Source organism: Macrobrachium rosenbergii, chromosome 7 (assembly GCF_040412425.1).
Source record: "Macrobrachium rosenbergii isolate ZJJX-2024 chromosome 7, ASM4041242v1, whole genome shotgun sequence".
NCBI classification, from domain to species: domain Eukaryota; kingdom Metazoa; phylum Arthropoda; class Malacostraca; order Decapoda; family Palaemonidae; genus Macrobrachium; species Macrobrachium rosenbergii.
The window spans coordinates 35,386,485-35,405,673 of NC_089747.1; the positions used below are offsets into that span (position 1 = coordinate 35,386,485).

At 39.8% G+C, this 19,189-nt stretch overlaps 1 protein-coding gene across 6 annotated transcripts in view; it reads left to right on the top strand.

Moving 5' to 3' along the window:
• LOC136840297 (prion-like-(Q/N-rich) domain-bearing protein 25) overlaps positions 1-19,189 on the top strand; it is a 560,985-nt gene that overhangs the window by 445,391 nt on the left and 96,405 nt on the right. For 4 of the 6 annotated variants that reach the window (XM_067106987.1, XM_067106985.1, XM_067106988.1 and 1 more), the window contains exon 8: positions 5,291-5,434. The exons of the other annotated variants lie outside the window; for them this stretch is intronic. In XM_067106987.1, the coding sequence (XP_066963088.1) occupies positions 5,291-5,434 (144 nt within the window). The remainder of the gene's footprint in view (positions 1-5,290; positions 5,435-19,189) is intronic. 6 annotated transcript variants of the gene reach the window in all.

Sequence of the window (19,189 nt, forward strand, 5' to 3'; positions counted from 1 at the left end):
TTGGGATGTTGGGATTAAAAATTGAGAGCTTAAGCCTTTTTCGTCACCTGTCAGTTTCTTTGTAAAGCTTCTTGAGGTTTTGATGTAGGAAAAACCTATTTTTGGCAGCCACTGTTGAGTTCTCAAAACCCTCCCACTTCCCTGACAAAAAGGCATGGGATTTGGGCAAGGGATCATCCTGCATTGACCAACAGAGAGTAATGGTTCCTTGGTCTTTAACGGCCCAGTTGTAAACAAGAGGGCGGATGCGCATCCACAATAGTCACTTCTCTTCCTTGCAGGTTCTTTTGATGATGGAAAAACTGGGTTCAGCTTCGCTGAAGATAGGGGAAACTGCTCTCTTATCTTTGAGTCCATTATATACTCCATCACATGTTATAATGTTAATCATTACAACACAATGCCTAGCCAAAAAGACCAACTAGAAGAGAATTCTTTGATATTAGTTTGGTCACCATGGAACTCTGGTAGACCATGGAAGGTAACTCCTTGAGGACTCAACAGCGACTACCAAAAATAGGGTTTTCCTATGTCAAAACCTGGTTTTATGGATCAGAAACTTATTTCTGGATGAATGGCTTAAAGCTATAATAATTCCTATCCCCAAACCTGGAAAGGATCCATGTAATGTAAATAATTACAGACCAATTTCTTTAACAAGTTGCGTATGCAAATTACTAGAGAAAATGGTAAATGCTCGACTCACATGGCGCATTTGAGAAAATAAAATTGTGACTCCCACTCAATTCAGGTCACAGTGTAACAGATCTACATTAGATTCTGTACCTAACTTGGAAGACCACAAACATTGAAAAGTTATATGATACTACATGGAGGTATGCAATATTAAAAACTTTATATAAAAACAGTATCCGTGGACATTTACCTAGGTTTATCCAAAACTTTTTGACAGATTGCAGTTTTCAAGTGAGAATTGATAATGTTTTGTCCAGAACATTTCCACTTGAAAATGATGTTCCACAAGGAAGCATCCTTAGTGGCACACTGTTTACTTTAGCAGTAAATGCCGTCAGTCATAATCTACCTATTAGAATGAAAAGTTATATCTATATGGATGATTTTGCTATATATTATTCAGCATCTCATAAAACATACAGAGCGAATCATTAGTAAAACTATAATAAAAATAGATGAATGTACCTCATCTGTAGTCTTTAAATTATCAATACATAAGACTCAAGCAGTCGTGTTTTATAAAAATAAAAAGTGGAAGAAAGGTGAAGAAATAAATTTAAAAATCAGAAATCATAATATAACATTTAACCAAACTGCAAAATTTTTAGGGTTAATATTTGATACTCACCTAAATTGGAAAGCTCACATAACACACGTGAAATCAAAATGTAAAAGAGCATTAATTCTAATTAAAAAAACTATTGAACACTACTTGGAGAGCCGATAGACATACCCTTACTGTACTGCATAAAGCAACAATGCTGTCTATCATTGACTATGGAAGTGAAATGAATGGCTCAGTAACAGATGCAACGCTGAAAGCGTTGGAACCAATTCACAACGAAGGCCTTAGAATATGTTCAGGAGCCTTTAGATCATCACTAACCTCATCTTTACAAGTTGAATGTGGTGAACTACTACCCTCTCTCCATAGAGAGTTTGTAACAATGAAGAGTGCCCTTAGAGTTCAGACAAGTGATTCTCTAACAAAAAAATTATTTGAATTGAGAGATGTATTTATAAACAATCACTCACCACCTTTCCCTGTTATAGCTAGAAGACTGTTTGAGTCATTGAATATAAATATGCAATTGCCTTTAATAGTAAAATTACCTCCTCCTTGGACTATGAATAAAATAAGAATTTGCACAAACTTAAAATATATATCAAAAAGTTACTCATGTACCCCAGAACACCGTAGACAACGTACAATAGAACATACAACCAGGAAAGGTCCACATTATGCAATATACACAGATGAACCTAAATCTCAATATGGAGTGGGATATGCTGCAGTATCCCAAACCAAAACATATCAGTTCTCTCTACCTGATAATGCCTCGGTATTTACAGCTGAGTTATGTGCAATAGCATCAGCCATAAAAATGATTAAAGAAACCTCATGTAATAATTTTTTAATTTTTAGCGACTCTAGAAGCGCCATAGAAGCCATTCAGAATTATAAACCAAAAAGTAATATTGTACAGCAAATAAAGTTAGTACCCATATGACAAGATCAAATGTAGGTATCCCTCTTAATGATTATATAACACAGAAATAGGCATTATAAACAAATGGCAAATTAAATGGAATGAAGAACCTGAAAGTAATAAGTTGAAGCAAATAAAACCTGGAATTAAAAAATGGAGTTCATCACACCAAAGAGAGATATGTGCAAGTAGTTCTAACACGTCTCTGAGTAGGTCATACTCGTTTGACACATGGACACTTAATGAGCAGCCTACTTGGACCAACTCCCGAATGCTCAGAATGCAAAGTGATGATAACAGTAAAGCATGTGTTATGTGAATGTCCAAAATATAACCAACATCGGTTATCAACTTTTGGAAATGGATTGATTGGCAAAATTTTATTAGAGCCTGCAACATTTTTCATTGCCCAATTTTAATATTCATGAGGAAATGTAAATTTACTGATAAAGCGTAAAAAGTAATTTATGAAAATACAAAAGCCCACGGGGCAACAAATAAAAAAAATCCGAATTTTAAAAAGTTGTTCTGATTTTTATTACTCGTTTTTTTATTTATTTGTTTTTATTATGCAGATGGAAAACTTGAGTACTGTATATGTATTTAGTGTATGTGTGTGTTCTAGTGTTGGAGCATATGCCTTTTTGCATATTTATTTTTAAGATTTCATTATTCATTCATCATTTAGTCCCAGTGCTTAGCCTCTGGCTTAGACCTGGTACTCCATTTCATTTTAATACATTGGGCCAGCCCTATGAAAGCTGATAATCAGCTCAGTGGTCTGGTTAAACTATTTTAATAATAATAATAATAATAATAATAATAATAATAATAATAATAATAATAATAATAATAATAATAATAAAAAAATTCAATAAAACTAATGAAACATTACCAATATTAGAAGGAAATTTACAAAAAATGCCTATATTATTACAAGAAATTCATACATTAAAGCCTCTATACCAGGTGTTTTGAAATTAGAGCCCCCCCCCCTCCACAGAACAAATGGAAAGTTATGAAGTTTTATGCTATAGCCTATCTCCAAGTACATTATTTTAAGTTTCTCTTAAGCTATTTTTAATTTTACATTTCTTGTATTTTCAGACTGAGTGACAGATTTAGATACAGCCATGGCTAACGACTCGGAGGAAATCAGATGGACTGACCGAATCCGGGCTATAACCTTCAGAAAGGCCAGGGATGCTGGCGGATCCTTCATTTCACGTTCATGGATAGCCAAATACATTAAAAGAGATGAATACTTTGTTAAAAGAAACTGGAACAAAAATCCATATGACTGTCATCGTGAAAAGAGTGAGAATCTTGGAAGGCCTGAAGTCCTTTCTCAGGAGTCAAAAGACATCATAGCTGAGGCAGTGGGTAGACCAAGAAAATCTTTATGTAAATTGGCGCTTGAACTTGAAACAAAAAGGGGAAATAAGAGAAGTTATAGTGCTGTATATCATGAGTTGAAAAAATCTGGTATCAAGCCATTTCATGTTATCAGCAAGTCCAACATCACTCAGCAACAGAGAGAAGACCATGCATGGTTTTGTGGTTCATTTCTTAAAGATTGGGATGAAGCTGACTTTCTCCATGTTGCTGCATGAGATAAATTCTTCATTTACACAGTCAGGAAGCCAAATCCTAAAAATGACATCATTTGGGCTGCAAAGTTGGATGATATCAACGATGACGTGCGCTATCGCCAAGTTGTGGAATTTCCTGAATGTTTGGGAATTTTTCTGTTCACAGCCAAACTGGATCATCAAAGAAAAAGGACAGTCATGGAATGGCGAATACTTCAGAGAAACTTTGCTTACTGGTGGAGTATTTCCTTTCCTCAAAGATCCTGAAAATGTGTTATCTGTTGAAGAAGTCACATTTTTGCATGATAAGGCACCATGTTTCAAGGCTCTTCAGACACAGGAGCTGCTTCGAAACAGTGGTATCGATTTCTTCTCGTCAAGTGAATTTCCAGGTAGCTCCCCTGACCTTAATGTGTGTGAAAACATTGGTAGTATCTTAAAGGATCGTGTTGAAGCATGCACAGTGAACTGTGATGGTATACCAAGCCTCGACGACCTGCGAAGAGAGATGATGACCGAAGTGCTCAGGGAAATGGAGTTTGAGTCTCAGCTTTTTTGCAATTTGCTGAAATCATACCCCTCAAGAATGCAGGCTGTGGTACAGGCAGATGGAGGCCACACAAAATATTAAATACTCAGAGAGAAACTTAAATAAATACCTGTTCTGAATTACTTTTGTTTTTGTCTATATCAATTTTGGTTCATGCTGTAGAGAGGGGGAGCTCTAATTTCGAAACACCCTGTACAAGAAAATATCTGCAAAATTTAAAAAAGAAAAAATTCACAGAAGACTCATTTTATGGAGGAAACATGTATCAGATCTCTCTAATAAAACTTCCATGCAAGACATATGGGAAAATCCATGAAAGTAAATGGTACCCTTGTTAAACCACCTAGACATGGAAAAAGAATACTTGATCCAAAAGAAATAAGTAATGTAATAGGAGAAATCTTAGCAAATGTAAGTAGTGATAAAAATTTAGATGAACACTTCTGCACAAAGAAAAATAATGCAGAATTAATAATAAATTTTGAAACAATAGAAGATATATACTATAATAAAAATTTACAGTAATATGGACGAGTTGGAAAACACTCTATTGAACAGCAATAAATCTGCCCCTGGAGGTGACAATATTTGGCAAAGTCATACCTATTACAGTTTTATAATAATTTATTTTAGTAATTTGTAGCACACAGCGCTTTAAGACTTAATATTTATTGACAAGGTAGTGTAATTGGGGAGGCACTGGTTTTGGATGCCACAGTGCCTCAAGTGTAATTACTCTCTGTACTGTACTTTTTGATATGTGCAGAAGAGATGAGTGACCTTTATTAATGAAAATTATGTCTGAAGGAAATTACTTAATTTGATTTTAAAATTAGATTCCATGTTCTTGAGGTTGAGCTGTAAGATGATTTCCTTTTATGAATTGTTGCATTCTAACTAAAATGGGAACTGTTATTAGGTAATGTATATAATTTTGCATTAATGATGTATGTTCATTTCAGTGACTGCTATGGCTATATAGAAGAATATAACTCTTGTTATTGTGGCGACTATGAGTTCCCCACGGGACCTGTTGTTGTTGGAATCCTTCTGGGTTTTGTGATCATCTGTTTTTGGTGCTACCAGATTGATAAGTTATGTAAAAAGTGAGTAAAATTTCAAAGATGATATCTTTTTCAAGTGGATTTTAGTGGTAGTGTACATTTTACCATGAAACAAGACTCACCATATTTCCCAGTGTCAGTGGGCTTTTTTTTTCCTGAAATAAGTCTTGAAAATATACTGTACTTCCTAGAGGCTGAAGGTTGACATTTTTCATAGATCTTTCTTAACTCTTAGACAGTAATCAGAACTTCTTTATATGACTTCTGAGTGAGGTGTATCAATCATACTTTTTAATGGTTGATAACCATGTTATAAAAATTATATATATATATATATATAAATATAATTATATATATACACATGTATGTATATATAAGTATACATATATATATATATATATATATATATATATATATATATATATATATATATATATATATTTATATATATATATATATATATATATATATATATATATATATATATATATATATATATATATAGTATGTATATATATGTATGTATCATACACAAGTAAAATTTTCACAACTTGTGTGACATATTATTGTTCCCTTCTTACCTGCGTATTTCTTCTAAAGTCAACGAAGTAGTTGTCCACAGCGTCTGTTCCATAGTCAGCCACTTACGAGTTTGTTATTTCGAAGGGAATTAGATTAAATGTAATTATATCTCTCAGAAAGGCGTAATGGAGACGAATGGGTAGCTTCTTACTTTAATGATGAAAGTTAACTACATATTCAACAAGTACAATTACGGTTACAGTTACTATTTGAAACCACTCTTGCTAGTCAAAGTTCAGTTTAAGTCTGGTTGGGACCACGAAAGCAAGGGGAATCTGCGTCTTTTCGTTTGAGTGACTCGGGACTTGAATGCTCTTCTTCTGGTTTCTGGCTTCTCTGGAACCCCTGGTTCTTCTTGCTATCTTCCATCTCCTCCCTTGCAGTTCCTTATTGGAAGATTTTATCTGTAAAGCCTCCCCTCGAACAGCTTGATTGGGAAGGACAGTGGTGGGTGTTGTTAAAATCTCTCCTTAGAGGATTTGATTGGAAATGACCTCCAGAGGAGGTGTAAATGACTCCTCCCTAGAATGTTTGATTGGAGAGATGATGAACTACTTCACTTTATCCAGCCCCTTCCATGGAATTTCCATGTGAACGCCTCCTGTTGAAGGTGGAGTTATAGATTTGGCTGGAATGTTAGCTTCTGACGAGGGGCTGAGTAATCCTTGGTCATCTAAATCGCGAGGGCACAGTTTCCAGATTTTATGATTGGTTTTACGGCCCTGGGCGCGATATACTCGCTTACTGTTTTGAGTTTGTGCAAGACAGTTTCATGAGGTTTGCTTACTTGACGCTTCTCGTCTTGCAATGCATAACAACCAAGGCTTAATTGTTGTTCTCTCTCTCTCTCTCCTCTCTTTATTCTTTCTCTCTCTGTCTCTCTCTCTATTCTCTCTTTCTCTTTAGTCTTTCTCTTATGCATTACTTGACACTTCTAGTCTTGCAATGCATAACAACCAAGGCTTAATTGTTCTCTCTCTCTCTCTCTCTTCTTCCTTATTCTTTCTGTCTCTGTCTCTTTCTCTTTTTAGTCTTTCTCTTATGCTTTCCTATCTAATTTTTCCTTATACTTTTACATATGTACATATATATATATATATATATATATATATATATATATATATATATATATATATATATAAATATATATATATATATATATATATATATATATATATATATATATATATATATATATATATATATATATATATATATATATATATATATATATATATATATATATATATATACATCCGTATATATATATATATATATATATATATATATATATATATATATATATATATATATATATATATATATATATATATATATATATATATATATGAAGCTATATCAAATATCAAATCCACGCTATATATATATATATTATCACGAAGGAATTTATAAGTGATAAATGGACGGGCACTGCTGAGTCTAGATCATGTATACATAGCGAATCCAGTCGATAATGGTTGGCGTCGATGGATATACAGTATATATATATATATATAATATATATTTAATATATATATATTTATATATACTATATAAATATATGATAAAAAAAATGTCATATATATATATATATATATATATATATATATATATATATATATATATATATATATATATATATACATACACATATATATACATACATAATGTTTCTGTGTGTATGTATGTTTACATGGCACTATGTGGCAATGTAGTGTTTGAGGCGCTCTGCACATTCCAGCACATAGGTTAATGCTTGATGATCTGTGGAACTCAGCACAGAGTGCCTGAACAAAAGTCACCTTGGATACAGCCCTGGGAACGGAAGTGCCTGCCAGTATTTTGTCTTGAATGTTCTAGAAGTTCTGTCTGGTTTAGATCCAGATATGTGTGTGTCATCGAGAAGGTGTTTGTACGTTTGTCGGTAATGAAAAGCAGCTAGTTGGGTAAGTGTTGGGAACTTTTGTGAAAAGCCATACATTTGATTTGGAGGAGCCGAATGAGAAGGATTCTTTGGGACCAAATTCCTTGCCGGAAGGGTGAGTGTTGAAAACAAACAATAAGTTCACATTTTAGTGGCCTATCATTTTGTTACCATTTCTTATCATTTATTTTGTGCTGTTGTGGTGTGTCACAAACTAAGTCTAGTGGGAGATGTTCTCTCTCTACGAATGTTTTATGCAAGTGCTCAAGGAAGCCATGGATGGCCATACTTAGCAATGCAAAGTCATACACAGGGACATAGCCACTTGAGTGAACTGGTGACATAAAGACATGAAAAGTTAGAATGGAGAACACTTAGTGACTGGATGGGGATGGGAATTAATCACACACCTTATTTTCATTTTGTGACTGATTAATGGGTTTGGAAAGTGGTTCAATAATTTTCTGTTATCATCCAATAATTTTCATTATCATATCACATTTTTAACCAGTCTTATGTTAGATTTGCTGAATAAATTATAAGTGTAAACCAGGTTTGATTTACACACATTAAATGTAGTGCATTTAGTTTCATGAGAGAGAGAGAGAGAGAGAGAGAGAGAGAGAGAGAGAGAGAGAGAGAGAGAGAGAGAGAGAGAAAACCACATCGCTCGCCCACAACTACCAACACTTCAAGGTAAGTGTCATCAATCTGTTTTCCTTATAACATATACTGTATATAACTGTGAATTCCATATAATAAAAGGAGCCCAAAAACCCAAAAGGTAGAAAGTTAATACATTTCGGAGACAACTGTCTCCCTCGACAGGCAAGTAATGAATTAGATGCCTGTCGAGGAGACAGTTGTCTCCAAAATATATAGCATTAAGGCCCTTGTCTAGCAACGAAAATCAGCAATTTTTGGTGCCGATATGCGCTGATTTCCGCTTATCGGCGCCGATACATAGCTAACAGAGGTGCCGATAACAGAAAATTGGCCATTTCCGGGGATTATCGGCGCCAATAAGTGCCGAAAATCGCCGACTTTTGGTTATCGGCGATTTTCGCTTTCACGCTGTCGGAACAGGAACCCCACAGATAACCAGGTACTCTCTCTCTCTCTCTCTCTCTCTCTCTCTCTCTCTCTCTCTCTCTCTCTCTCTCTCTATATATATATATAGCCTATATATATATATATATATATATATATATATATATATATATATATATATATATATATATATATATATATATATATATATATATATATATATACACACACACACACACACACACACACATAGTGATACCCTGAACTTGCATGATTCGAGTTACAGGAATTTACAGGCACGGAAACTTTTCATTGGAACCTAGCTAATTGTCATACACGAGTTTTTCACGGACGCGAACATTTGTGAATCCTCAAGAAACCCTGCAAAAGTGTTTATGTTTAATTTTTTATGTAATTTATAAGTTTGCAAGCTTTTGTGTAAGTTAAATAACATTAAATAATAAAAATAATAATTCTCTCTCCCTCTTTTACTGAGCTGAGAGAAATTTTATGGTACTTGTTTATGTTTATTTGTTTTGTGTGATAAATAAATGATTTACCATAAGCACAAATTTTAATAATAATAATAATAATAATAATAATAATAATAATAATAATAATAATCATAATAATAATAATATAACTGTAATTACAAAATCCGTATGTGATACACATTTTAAACAAACAAATATCTTTCCCTCATCTTTTGTTAACTCAGTGAAGAGAAGCTCGAAGGCAAAGCTGTCTTGTATGTCAAATTTAATATGACAAGAAGGGGAGTGTTGCCAATTAGCAGTCAAAGGATTTTTGTAATTTTCTCTCTCTTCTCTCTCTCTCTCTCTCTCTCTCTCTCTCTCTCTCTATGTAATAATTCGTAAATAATTTCATTCTCTTAGGGAAAACTCTTATCTCTCTCTCTCTCTCTCTCTCTCTCTCTCTCTCGTTCGTAGTTAGCGCTCACACATACAACCTACGTAGTATTGTTTCTCAATACGTCTTTACGTATAACATAGATAATTTTAAATTGATCTAATTTTACCTGTACGTCTATGAACTGTAAATGCTCCATTCTAAAACACAGAGACAAAGAGCATTTCAGCAAAAAGAGAAAGAGGCAATAAAGAAGTTCTTAAAAATGAGGTTGAGAAGATTTCTAAAAACAGATCGGTGGAATGGGGAGAGAGAGAAATAGTACACATAATCTTCACACTGTCCTATATTTGTACGTCAACCTCTGAGAGGTTTTACGAAGGATTAAGTCCAACTGGCTCAAAAGCAGGGAGAAGTCAGTTAAAGAATTATACAGGGGAAGAGACTGGTCAACAATGGCCTTGGAATTAATAAGCTGATTACATACATTTAAAAGTACAACACTTAATATATTCTCCTTTTGGTAAACGGTGCCACGGAAGTTTCCCATGATTCCCCGACAGTCTGTCGCCACCCGCATGACACCAGCATCACACCTGGGTTGTGGGCCGCAACTTCCCATGCCTTGCTCCTCTTAGCAACAAATCAATCCAGCAGGATAGCAACACTTCCACAACACACCTGGTTTTCATATATTCAGAAACCATAAAGTCTAAAATCAAATGCATGTGTACTATTGGTTTGTTAGTTACTATGTAAATTTTCCTGGCTGCTGATTGGTCAGCAATTCATATAAATACCACTGTTATTTGTTAATAAAGCATCACTCTAAGATCTCTCATCTTAATCATTCCTGCCAAAGTGGTGACCTCTCCGCACCAGCTTCCAGCAAAGATGTCCTATAAAGACACATTGCCCTCCCCTTCTGCTGCTTCTTCCGACACCATCGCCCAAGTCAAGCTTCCAACTTTCATACCGAGTAGCGCCTACACTTAGTTCTGTCGGGCCGAAGTCACACTTCGAATTAAGGGCGTACAATCCTCGTCGTCCAAGACAGATTACGTCCTCACCACCTTGCCGGACCACCTCTTTCCCCAACTGACGGACTGGCTGGATGCTAAGGGCACCGATGTTGTGCAGTACAAAGGCCTGAAGAAGGTCCTACTGGACAGATTCATGCCATCCCCATCCGTTCGTGTACAACAGATCTTCAACGTGGCACAGCAACCCTTGGGTGATCAATGCCCATCCGCCGCCCTTCTCAAGATGAGAGCCCTCACCCATCTTCCTCCTGCAGCAGACAGTTCTCCCAGATCCTTTGACATCCTCAAGGCACTGTGGCTGCAGTGCCTGCCAGCGTCAGTAAGGGCAGCACTGGCTGACATTGAAGACACACCTGATGATGCCCTCGCCACCCTAGCAGACAATATGACGGATGCCCATTATGCTGCAAACCACTGCCACGCCCACGCCTTCGCCACCCTTCAAGGAACATCCAACCCTTCAGCAACAGACGACCTTTTAATGCCACAGAGGCCTCCATGGCTGTCAAACCCTCGCAAACTTCCAGGACAAACCCCCACTGCCCATTCCACCTACAGAAACCCAAGGGCGCTGATCACATGGCATATCGAAAGGTGCAAAGTCATGAGCCCGTGAATGTTCCTCGTGCCAGCTCTCCAAAATCCAGCATCACACAAATTCAGGTGTGGGCTCCTTTCATCAACCACAGTGCCATTTCGTCCATGTCCACGTTGACATTGTAGGACCCCTCCCATGCTCCAAAGAACTTTGGTACCTCCTCACAATGGTCGACCACTCGACAAGATGGCCTGAAGCCCACCCTATGATAGAGGCATCAGCAGCTGTGTGTGCCAGTGTTTTCCTCTCATCATGGGTGTCCAGATTCGCTGTACCCGATCACATCACCTCCGACAGAGGCACTGCCTTCACGCCACAGCTCTGGACATCCCTAAACCGCCTCCTCAGCACCCAGTTGCATCACACAACCGCCTACCATCCCGAATCCAATGGCATGGTCGAGAGGTTCCACCGCACCTTGAAAGCAGCCCTGATGTCTTGCTGCAACTCCTCAACCTGGTACTCGCAGCTTCCATGGGTCCTCCTCGGCCTTTGGACCACACCCAAAGAAGGCCTTGACCTGTCAGTAGCAAAGATGGTGTAGGGCAATCTGCTCGTGATACATGGTGAGTTCTTCCCCGACAATAATCCCTCACCTGACATCATCAGACTCTGGACCATTGTCGGAAAATTCGCCCCTGACTGGCCATCCTATAAGCCAACCAACAAGACCTTTATCTCCAAGGATCTGCATGCTGCAACACGTGTTCATCGGAACCATTACCATTTGACCGCCTTAACCCAGCCCTACACTGGCCCCTACCAGGTCATCAACCGCAAGCAGAAAGCCTTCCTCATTGACATCTGTGGCACGATGAATTGGCAGTCCATGGACTGCCTGAAACCAATGTATTTGCCCCAAGACATTACTCCTCCAATCCAGTTTTTAAGGGCGGGACGCCCTCTGCAATGTCCTGGTCAACTTTAAGGGGGGGAGGGTATTGTGCCACGGAAGTTTCCCATGCTTTGCCGACAGTCTGTCACCACCTGTGTGACACCTGCATCACACCTAGGTCACGGACTGTGACTTCCCAAGCCTCGTTCCTTAGCAACAAATCAATCCAGCAAGATAGCAACACTTCTGTGACACACCTGGTTTTCATACATTCAGAAGACATAAAGTCTAAAATCAAATGCATGTGCACTATTGGTCTGTTGGTTACTATGTAAATTTTCCTGGCCGCTGATTGGTCAGCAGTTCATATAAATACCACTGCCATTTGTTAAAAAAGCATCATTCTAAGATCTCTCGTCTTAATCAATCCTGCCAAAAAACAATAACAAGTTTTGAAAAATGAACATTTTCAAAAACTATTAAACACACTAATACATAGAAAATATATATAAAGTAACTAGTTAGTAATTAAGTCAGTGATTTTATCTTTAAGGTCATTCTTGAACATTTTACTAATACAGGGTCCAAATAATACATTCCAGGGCTAAGGTTGAAATTACAGCTTGAAGTACAGTAAGCTGTATAATTGCAGATTCTAAAAGATATCATGAAGAGAAATTTTTGATCTGGAAATCACTGAAATATCAGTCCAATTGATCCTGTGAAAGTTTTCACTTAAATGAATGAATATAGTATTGGATATTTGCCCAGTTTGACAGAATACTTATGCTGCTACAGTCTCACTTCTAAATCTTTACTAGATTGACCTACGAGTATGTAAAAAGAATAGCAGTACTGTACAAGCATGGGATTGTATATATTATGTTGTTGCTATCCTTAGGGCTGTTTTTTATTAAAATTAATTTTAGTGTGTTATTATAGGAAAAACCAGGTTAACGTTAAAAGATTTCAACAATGATTTTATGGTTTCAAAACCACTAAAATAAGGCAGGCTAAGAATGCTCCTAGGGGTTTCTTTCTCCATGTTACTTTCACTCTAAGACTTTTTGTGGCCTTTATTTTAGCAGATATCTAGTATATGTGAAGGGTAGCATAAACCTATCCCTATTTTTCCTATGTATTCGATTTCTGGATCCAAATACTGGGGACTGACAATGCACAATGCTCATAAAAACATAGACGAAAAAATGGATATTTTGATATTAATGTGGTGGTCTGAATAAAAATGAACATAAGTTGTTGTTGGTTGGTTTCCTGTAAATACTGAATTTGCATTGAAATGGTTCTGTATGTATTAAAACATCTAAGAAAGGGAGGCAATTGTCTTTTTCTAATTCTAAAGTAAATTTAATGGATGGTACCTGGTTATTCAAATTAGAGAGTAAATCATTTACATCAATACCAGTAGGCAAAGCAGCTAAAATATCATCAACATATCTATACCCCTTTAAAGGAGTAAGAATGATATTAGGTAAATATCGTTTTTCAAAAAATACCATATACAAGTTTGAGAGGAGTGGAGATAAAGGGTTGCCCAGTGCCATACCAAATATTTGTTGGTAGAATTCACCATTGAATATAAACTTACAATCACAAATGCACAACCTAGTGAGTGAAATAATATGACTTACAGGTGGAGGTAATTCATGATGGATTAGTTCGTTACTAAGATACTCTAAAAAGAATCTATAGGGACTTTAGTAAAAAGAGACCAAACATCAAAACTAACAAATCTATAAGTGGGCAAAAAGTGATTTTGTTTAATTTATCAACTAAATTTAGTGAATTATATATGTGAGATTCGGAGATAGTTCCAAGTAATGGGGACAAGAGCTTGGTAATATATTTTGAAAGTTATATGATATTGAGCCAATAGTGCTGATAATGGGCTGCGCAGGATTATTTTCTTTGTGTGTTTTTGCTAATCCATACAAATAAGGTAACGAGGGAAATTTTACTGACGACTCATTAGTTCCTTTTTATTTTTAAGGATTTTTTTCACTGTGCTGTTGAAATTTTCTGTGACTTGATCAAGAGGATTTATTGTTAGTTTTTTGTAAGTTGTATCATCATCCAGTAAGGCTTGCATATGTGATATGTAGTCAGCTGTATCTAAAATTACAATACTATTTGACTTATCTGCTTTTGTGATGTGGATTGTATTGTCTTTTTTTAAGATCAGTCAAACTTTCTTATAGCGAGAAGGAAATTACTTTCATGTCTAACATTGGCAGCTCCATAAACAATACCTTTAGTTATGTCAACATGATTTTGAGCATGATCACAATATTTTTTAATTTATGTAGGGACGGTGCAATTGTTAAAACAGATGGTCTATTTGATATAAAGAAGGATAAACCATATTCAAGTGCACTCACAACATTTTCACTTACATATTTGTTTACTTGACAAGTTTACAACACAAGCATTACATGCACTGTTAGTCCAGTCATGCTGTTGTGAGGACAAGAAAGATCAACTGGGTATTAACTTATTTATTACCTGAGCGCAGGTATACATGGCAGAGTAAGGGTGGAAACATGGTGCCGGACCTCCGATCGCCGTGACCCGCACTCTGAGCAATTTGTGTTTGTTGACAGACAAACAAATGGCAATTTTGAGGGACATAATAAATGTACAGTGATGAAATACATATTGGCAGAAAGGCCAGAAAATTCTACACATGAGTATTTATGTGAGGATCTTGACATATTAAGAGATGCAATGCATGATGTGATTGATGCAAAAATGAAGAGACGTCTGATGTCTTTACAAGTACTCCCCCACCCAAGACAGTAATTACAAAATAATGATTGGAAGATATCTGAAAAACCAATCACAGATTCGCTTTGGGAGCAGGAGCCGGCCCCGAGTTCTTGATACCTGTGGACGTGGGGCGGCTTCAACTGCTGAACGCCCGGCGGCTTAGCCAAGCAGATGACTTCCTTAGTACAGCCCTTGGGATGTCCTCAACCCTGTTTCGGGATGGCAACGGGATCATCTGCAGTAACTTTTTGTGGAGGAATTCTGGGGTGCCTGCCGGTTTCCTCCTGAGTTTCGCTGTCTAACAGGAAAGCTGGTTTCAGCCGGTTGACAGAAACCCAGTCTTCATGCCTGTGGATGTTGACAAGATAGGCCTTGGATGATCTTCTGACGACACGGTATGGGCTCCTGCACAGTCTGGTCAAGGGTGGGTGGTGGGCATCAATCCTGATGAGGACGTGGGTGCAGGTATCCAGGCCCCCAGGGCTGTAGACATGGGTCCTGTCTGTGAGAGTCTTTCAGCAGGGCGTGAACTTCTGTGCTACTTCCCTCAACCTTGGAAGGGAGGTATCTGCGTCATCTGGTACTGTGAGGAAGAACTCTCCCGGAACAGCTAGTGTTTTGCCGTAGACTTTCTCTGCAGGAGATTTGTCACCGCCTGCCCTTGGTGCAGTGCAGAGACCCATCAGGACCCAGGGGAGTTGGGCATTCCAATTGTCGTCAATACAGCGTGCCATCAGAGCTGCCTTCAATGAACGGTGGGCCCTTTCCACCATGCCATTGGCTTCGGGGTTATATGCCGTCATACTGTGGAGAGTTGTCCCCATCAGGCGTGCCAGGGTGACCCAGAGCTCCGACAAGAATGCCGGGCCCCTGTCGATAGTTATGCTGTCAGGCACACTGAAACAGCTGATCTAACTCAACAGGAGGGCCTCTGCACAGGCGCTCGTTGATGCTTCCGTCATCAGGGTTGCTTCTGGCCACCGTGTGGAATGGTCTATGACCGTCAGGAGGTATCTGGCGCCCCCTGATTGCGGCAGAGGACCTAAGACGTCTACATGGACGTGACCGAAGCGCCAATGTGGTTGAGGGAATTCTCCGGTGCCTGATTCCATGTGCTGGGTGACATTACTTGTTTGGCACGGTATGCAGTTCTTTGCCCACTGCTGGACATCCTTCCTGATACCGTGCCACACGAACTTCTCTGTCATCAGGCTCACCATTGTTCGGCCTGATGGATGAGACAGGCCGTGGATGACATCGAACGTCTGCTTTCTCCTGGAAGCAGGGATGAGGGGCCACAGGCAGCCAGTGCTGGTTTCACAGAGAAGTGTTGAACTGGAGGCTGCTGTTTCCGGGCCTGCAGCCTGTTCCTTCGCCAGGTCCTCGTAGTCTATGCTGAGATGGACGGAATTTATTTCGACCCTTGATAGGGCATCAGCTACTGGGTTCTTCCTGCCGGGGACATAGCTAATGGTGCAGCTGAACTCGGAGATAGTGGCCAAGTGCCGCTGCTGCCTTGCAGACCATGCATCTCCTGCCTTCGTGAATGCATGTACTAAAGGCTTGTGATTTGTGAGGATGGTAAAAGGGGTGCTGTCCAAGATGTACGTGAAGTGCTGCACAGCATGGTAGATTGCCAGCAGCTCCCTGTCGAATGCACTGTAGCAGGTCTCAGGTCTCCGGTGGTGTTAACTTGCGACTGAAGAAGGCCAGTGGGCTTGCTCCAGCACTGTCCTGCAAGCGATGCTGCTGGCGTCGGTGGTAAGTCTCAGGGAGGCGGTGGGGTCGTGATGTGTTAATGTGGTGGCTTTGGTGAGGGCTGCCTTCATCTGCTTGAACTCCTGTTGTTGCGGAGCTGCCCACGCCAGTGCTTTCGGCTTCCCCTTCAGGACTGTGGTCAGGGGATACATGATGCGGGCGACGTCTGGTATGAAGCAATGGTAGTAGATGACCATGCCGAGGAACTCCTGCAGGGACTTGATGGGTTTTGGCATTTGGAACTTCTTTACTGCGTCCACCTTGGAGGCCGTGGGGTGGATGCCTGCTGGGGAGATCTCATGGCCCAGGAAGTCTACCTTTTCTGCTCTGAAGGTACACTTGTCGAACCTGAAGACCAAACCAGTCTCCTGTTGGGGCTTCAGCACGGCCCGGACGTGGTACAGGTGTTCCTCTGGGGACCTGGAGAAAATCAGGATGTCGTCTACGTAGCAAACGCAGAAAGGTAGGTTCCGCAAGATGGTGTCCATAAGGTGTTGGAATGTGGCCCCCTCACTCCTGAGGCTGAAGGTGGAGTAGGAGAAGGTATACGTTCCGAACGGCGTGATGATGGCTGTCTTCGGAACGTCATCGGGGTGCACTGGTACCTGAAAATAAGACTTGAGTAAATCCATTTTTGTAAATACTTTGGCCCCTTGCCAGGGCGCCTGTTAGGTCCTGTATGTTCGGCAAGGGATAGTGGTCCAGTGTCGTTACTAGCTTCTGGTTTCTTTACCATGTGGAGGGGGGATGTCCATGGGCTCGATGCCTTCCTGCAGATGCCCATGCTGTTCCATCTCGGTGAAGGCCCGTTTAGCGTCTTGGAGTTTTTTGGGTGGCAAGTGCTGGAATTTGGCGCGTGTTAGTGGGCCTGTCGTGGTGATATGGTGATGGATGCCATGTTTGGCCTGGGCTTCTGGCAACTGACGCAGCTCTGGCTTGAAGATGTCTGTGAAGAGATGGAGCAGACAGCGGGCATCCCCAACCTGGTGGAGAGTGGTTGGGAATGGCAGGTTCCAGTATCCAGCAGGTGTTTTCGGCCGACGCCTACCAGAAGTCCGTGGCGTGCGAGGAAATCGGCGCCCAGGAGAGGGAACTTGACATCCGCGATGACGAAGGGCCAATCATATTTACAGACCAGGATGGATATTCTGCGGGTCAAAGTTCCGTAGCAGCAGATGGGGCTTCCATTTGCGGCCACCAGTGCAGTTGCAGCGCTGGATGTGCGGTTGTGGTCCTCTCTAGACAGTGGAAACACCAATTGCGTCTCCCCGGTGTCTACCAGCATGTCATTTCGATATTTTGTCATGGATGAAGAATCCTATTGGTCGGGAGTCTTTGAGGTTTGCGGCCTCTCCTGTTACTTGTCACCACTTTTCTCGTTTTTTGTGAAAGAACAGGGAGCTCTGCAATTTCTGGAGGCACTTCCGAACCTCCGATGGAAGTAACACCAGGCTGGATTTGTCCATGTCCTCTGCTGCTGTGGCAGCGCCTTCCTCTTGTACACTGCATTTATGTCCTCTGCCTTATCTTGTTCTGTTACCAAGTTAAAGGCTGCGGGTGTTGCAGTGTGTTTGGAGGCCTTGGTGGCCTCGTGGAGTTTGTGCGCGACGTTCACCAATTTGTCCAATGAAAGGGCATCCACATCCGTGACTTGCCTTCTCATCTCTTGCAGAAGGCGCCGCAGGAATATTTCTCATGACAAGCTGATCTCCTTCCTCCAACCGTCTGCATTGACCCCCGGCAGCATCAGGAGACCTCGGAGTTCATCCCAGGTGTCCCTGAGTTATGCGTTCCCCTAGGGGCTGGGTCATCAGGTCGAGGGCGCGTTGGGCTCTCTCTGGGATGGACATGGAGTATGTATCAATGAGCTTGTCTTGCAGGTCTCTGTACTTGACTTTTCCTAGCTGCGAGTCCAACCATGGGGTGATTTTGTTGAAGACCTCCTCCGGTAGCATTGTCAGGGTCACATCTGACTTGGTCTCCTCATCTGTAATTTTTGCCACCTGGAAATGGACATCTGCCCGCAGAAACCAGGATGCAGTGTTTTGTCCTGAGAACGGAGGGAGTTTTATCGCCTGGCTTATTGCTGCCTTTGAAGGCGAGAGAGGGATGCAGAGGATCTGTAAGGATGGTATTGAGTGACATACTGGCTGGGTGTTGTCTAGTTTATTGGTGGTTCCTTACTGAATGAATGCACAGAATCTTCACAGTTGTTATTGGCTGGTGTGAGCCGTAAAGTAGTTTCTGCACACAGACAGGGCAAAACAAAGATTGTGCTTTGGACATCTGTGCTTGTTGACAGACAAACAGATGGCGACTGTGAGAGACATAATAAACGCAATGTGGTCTC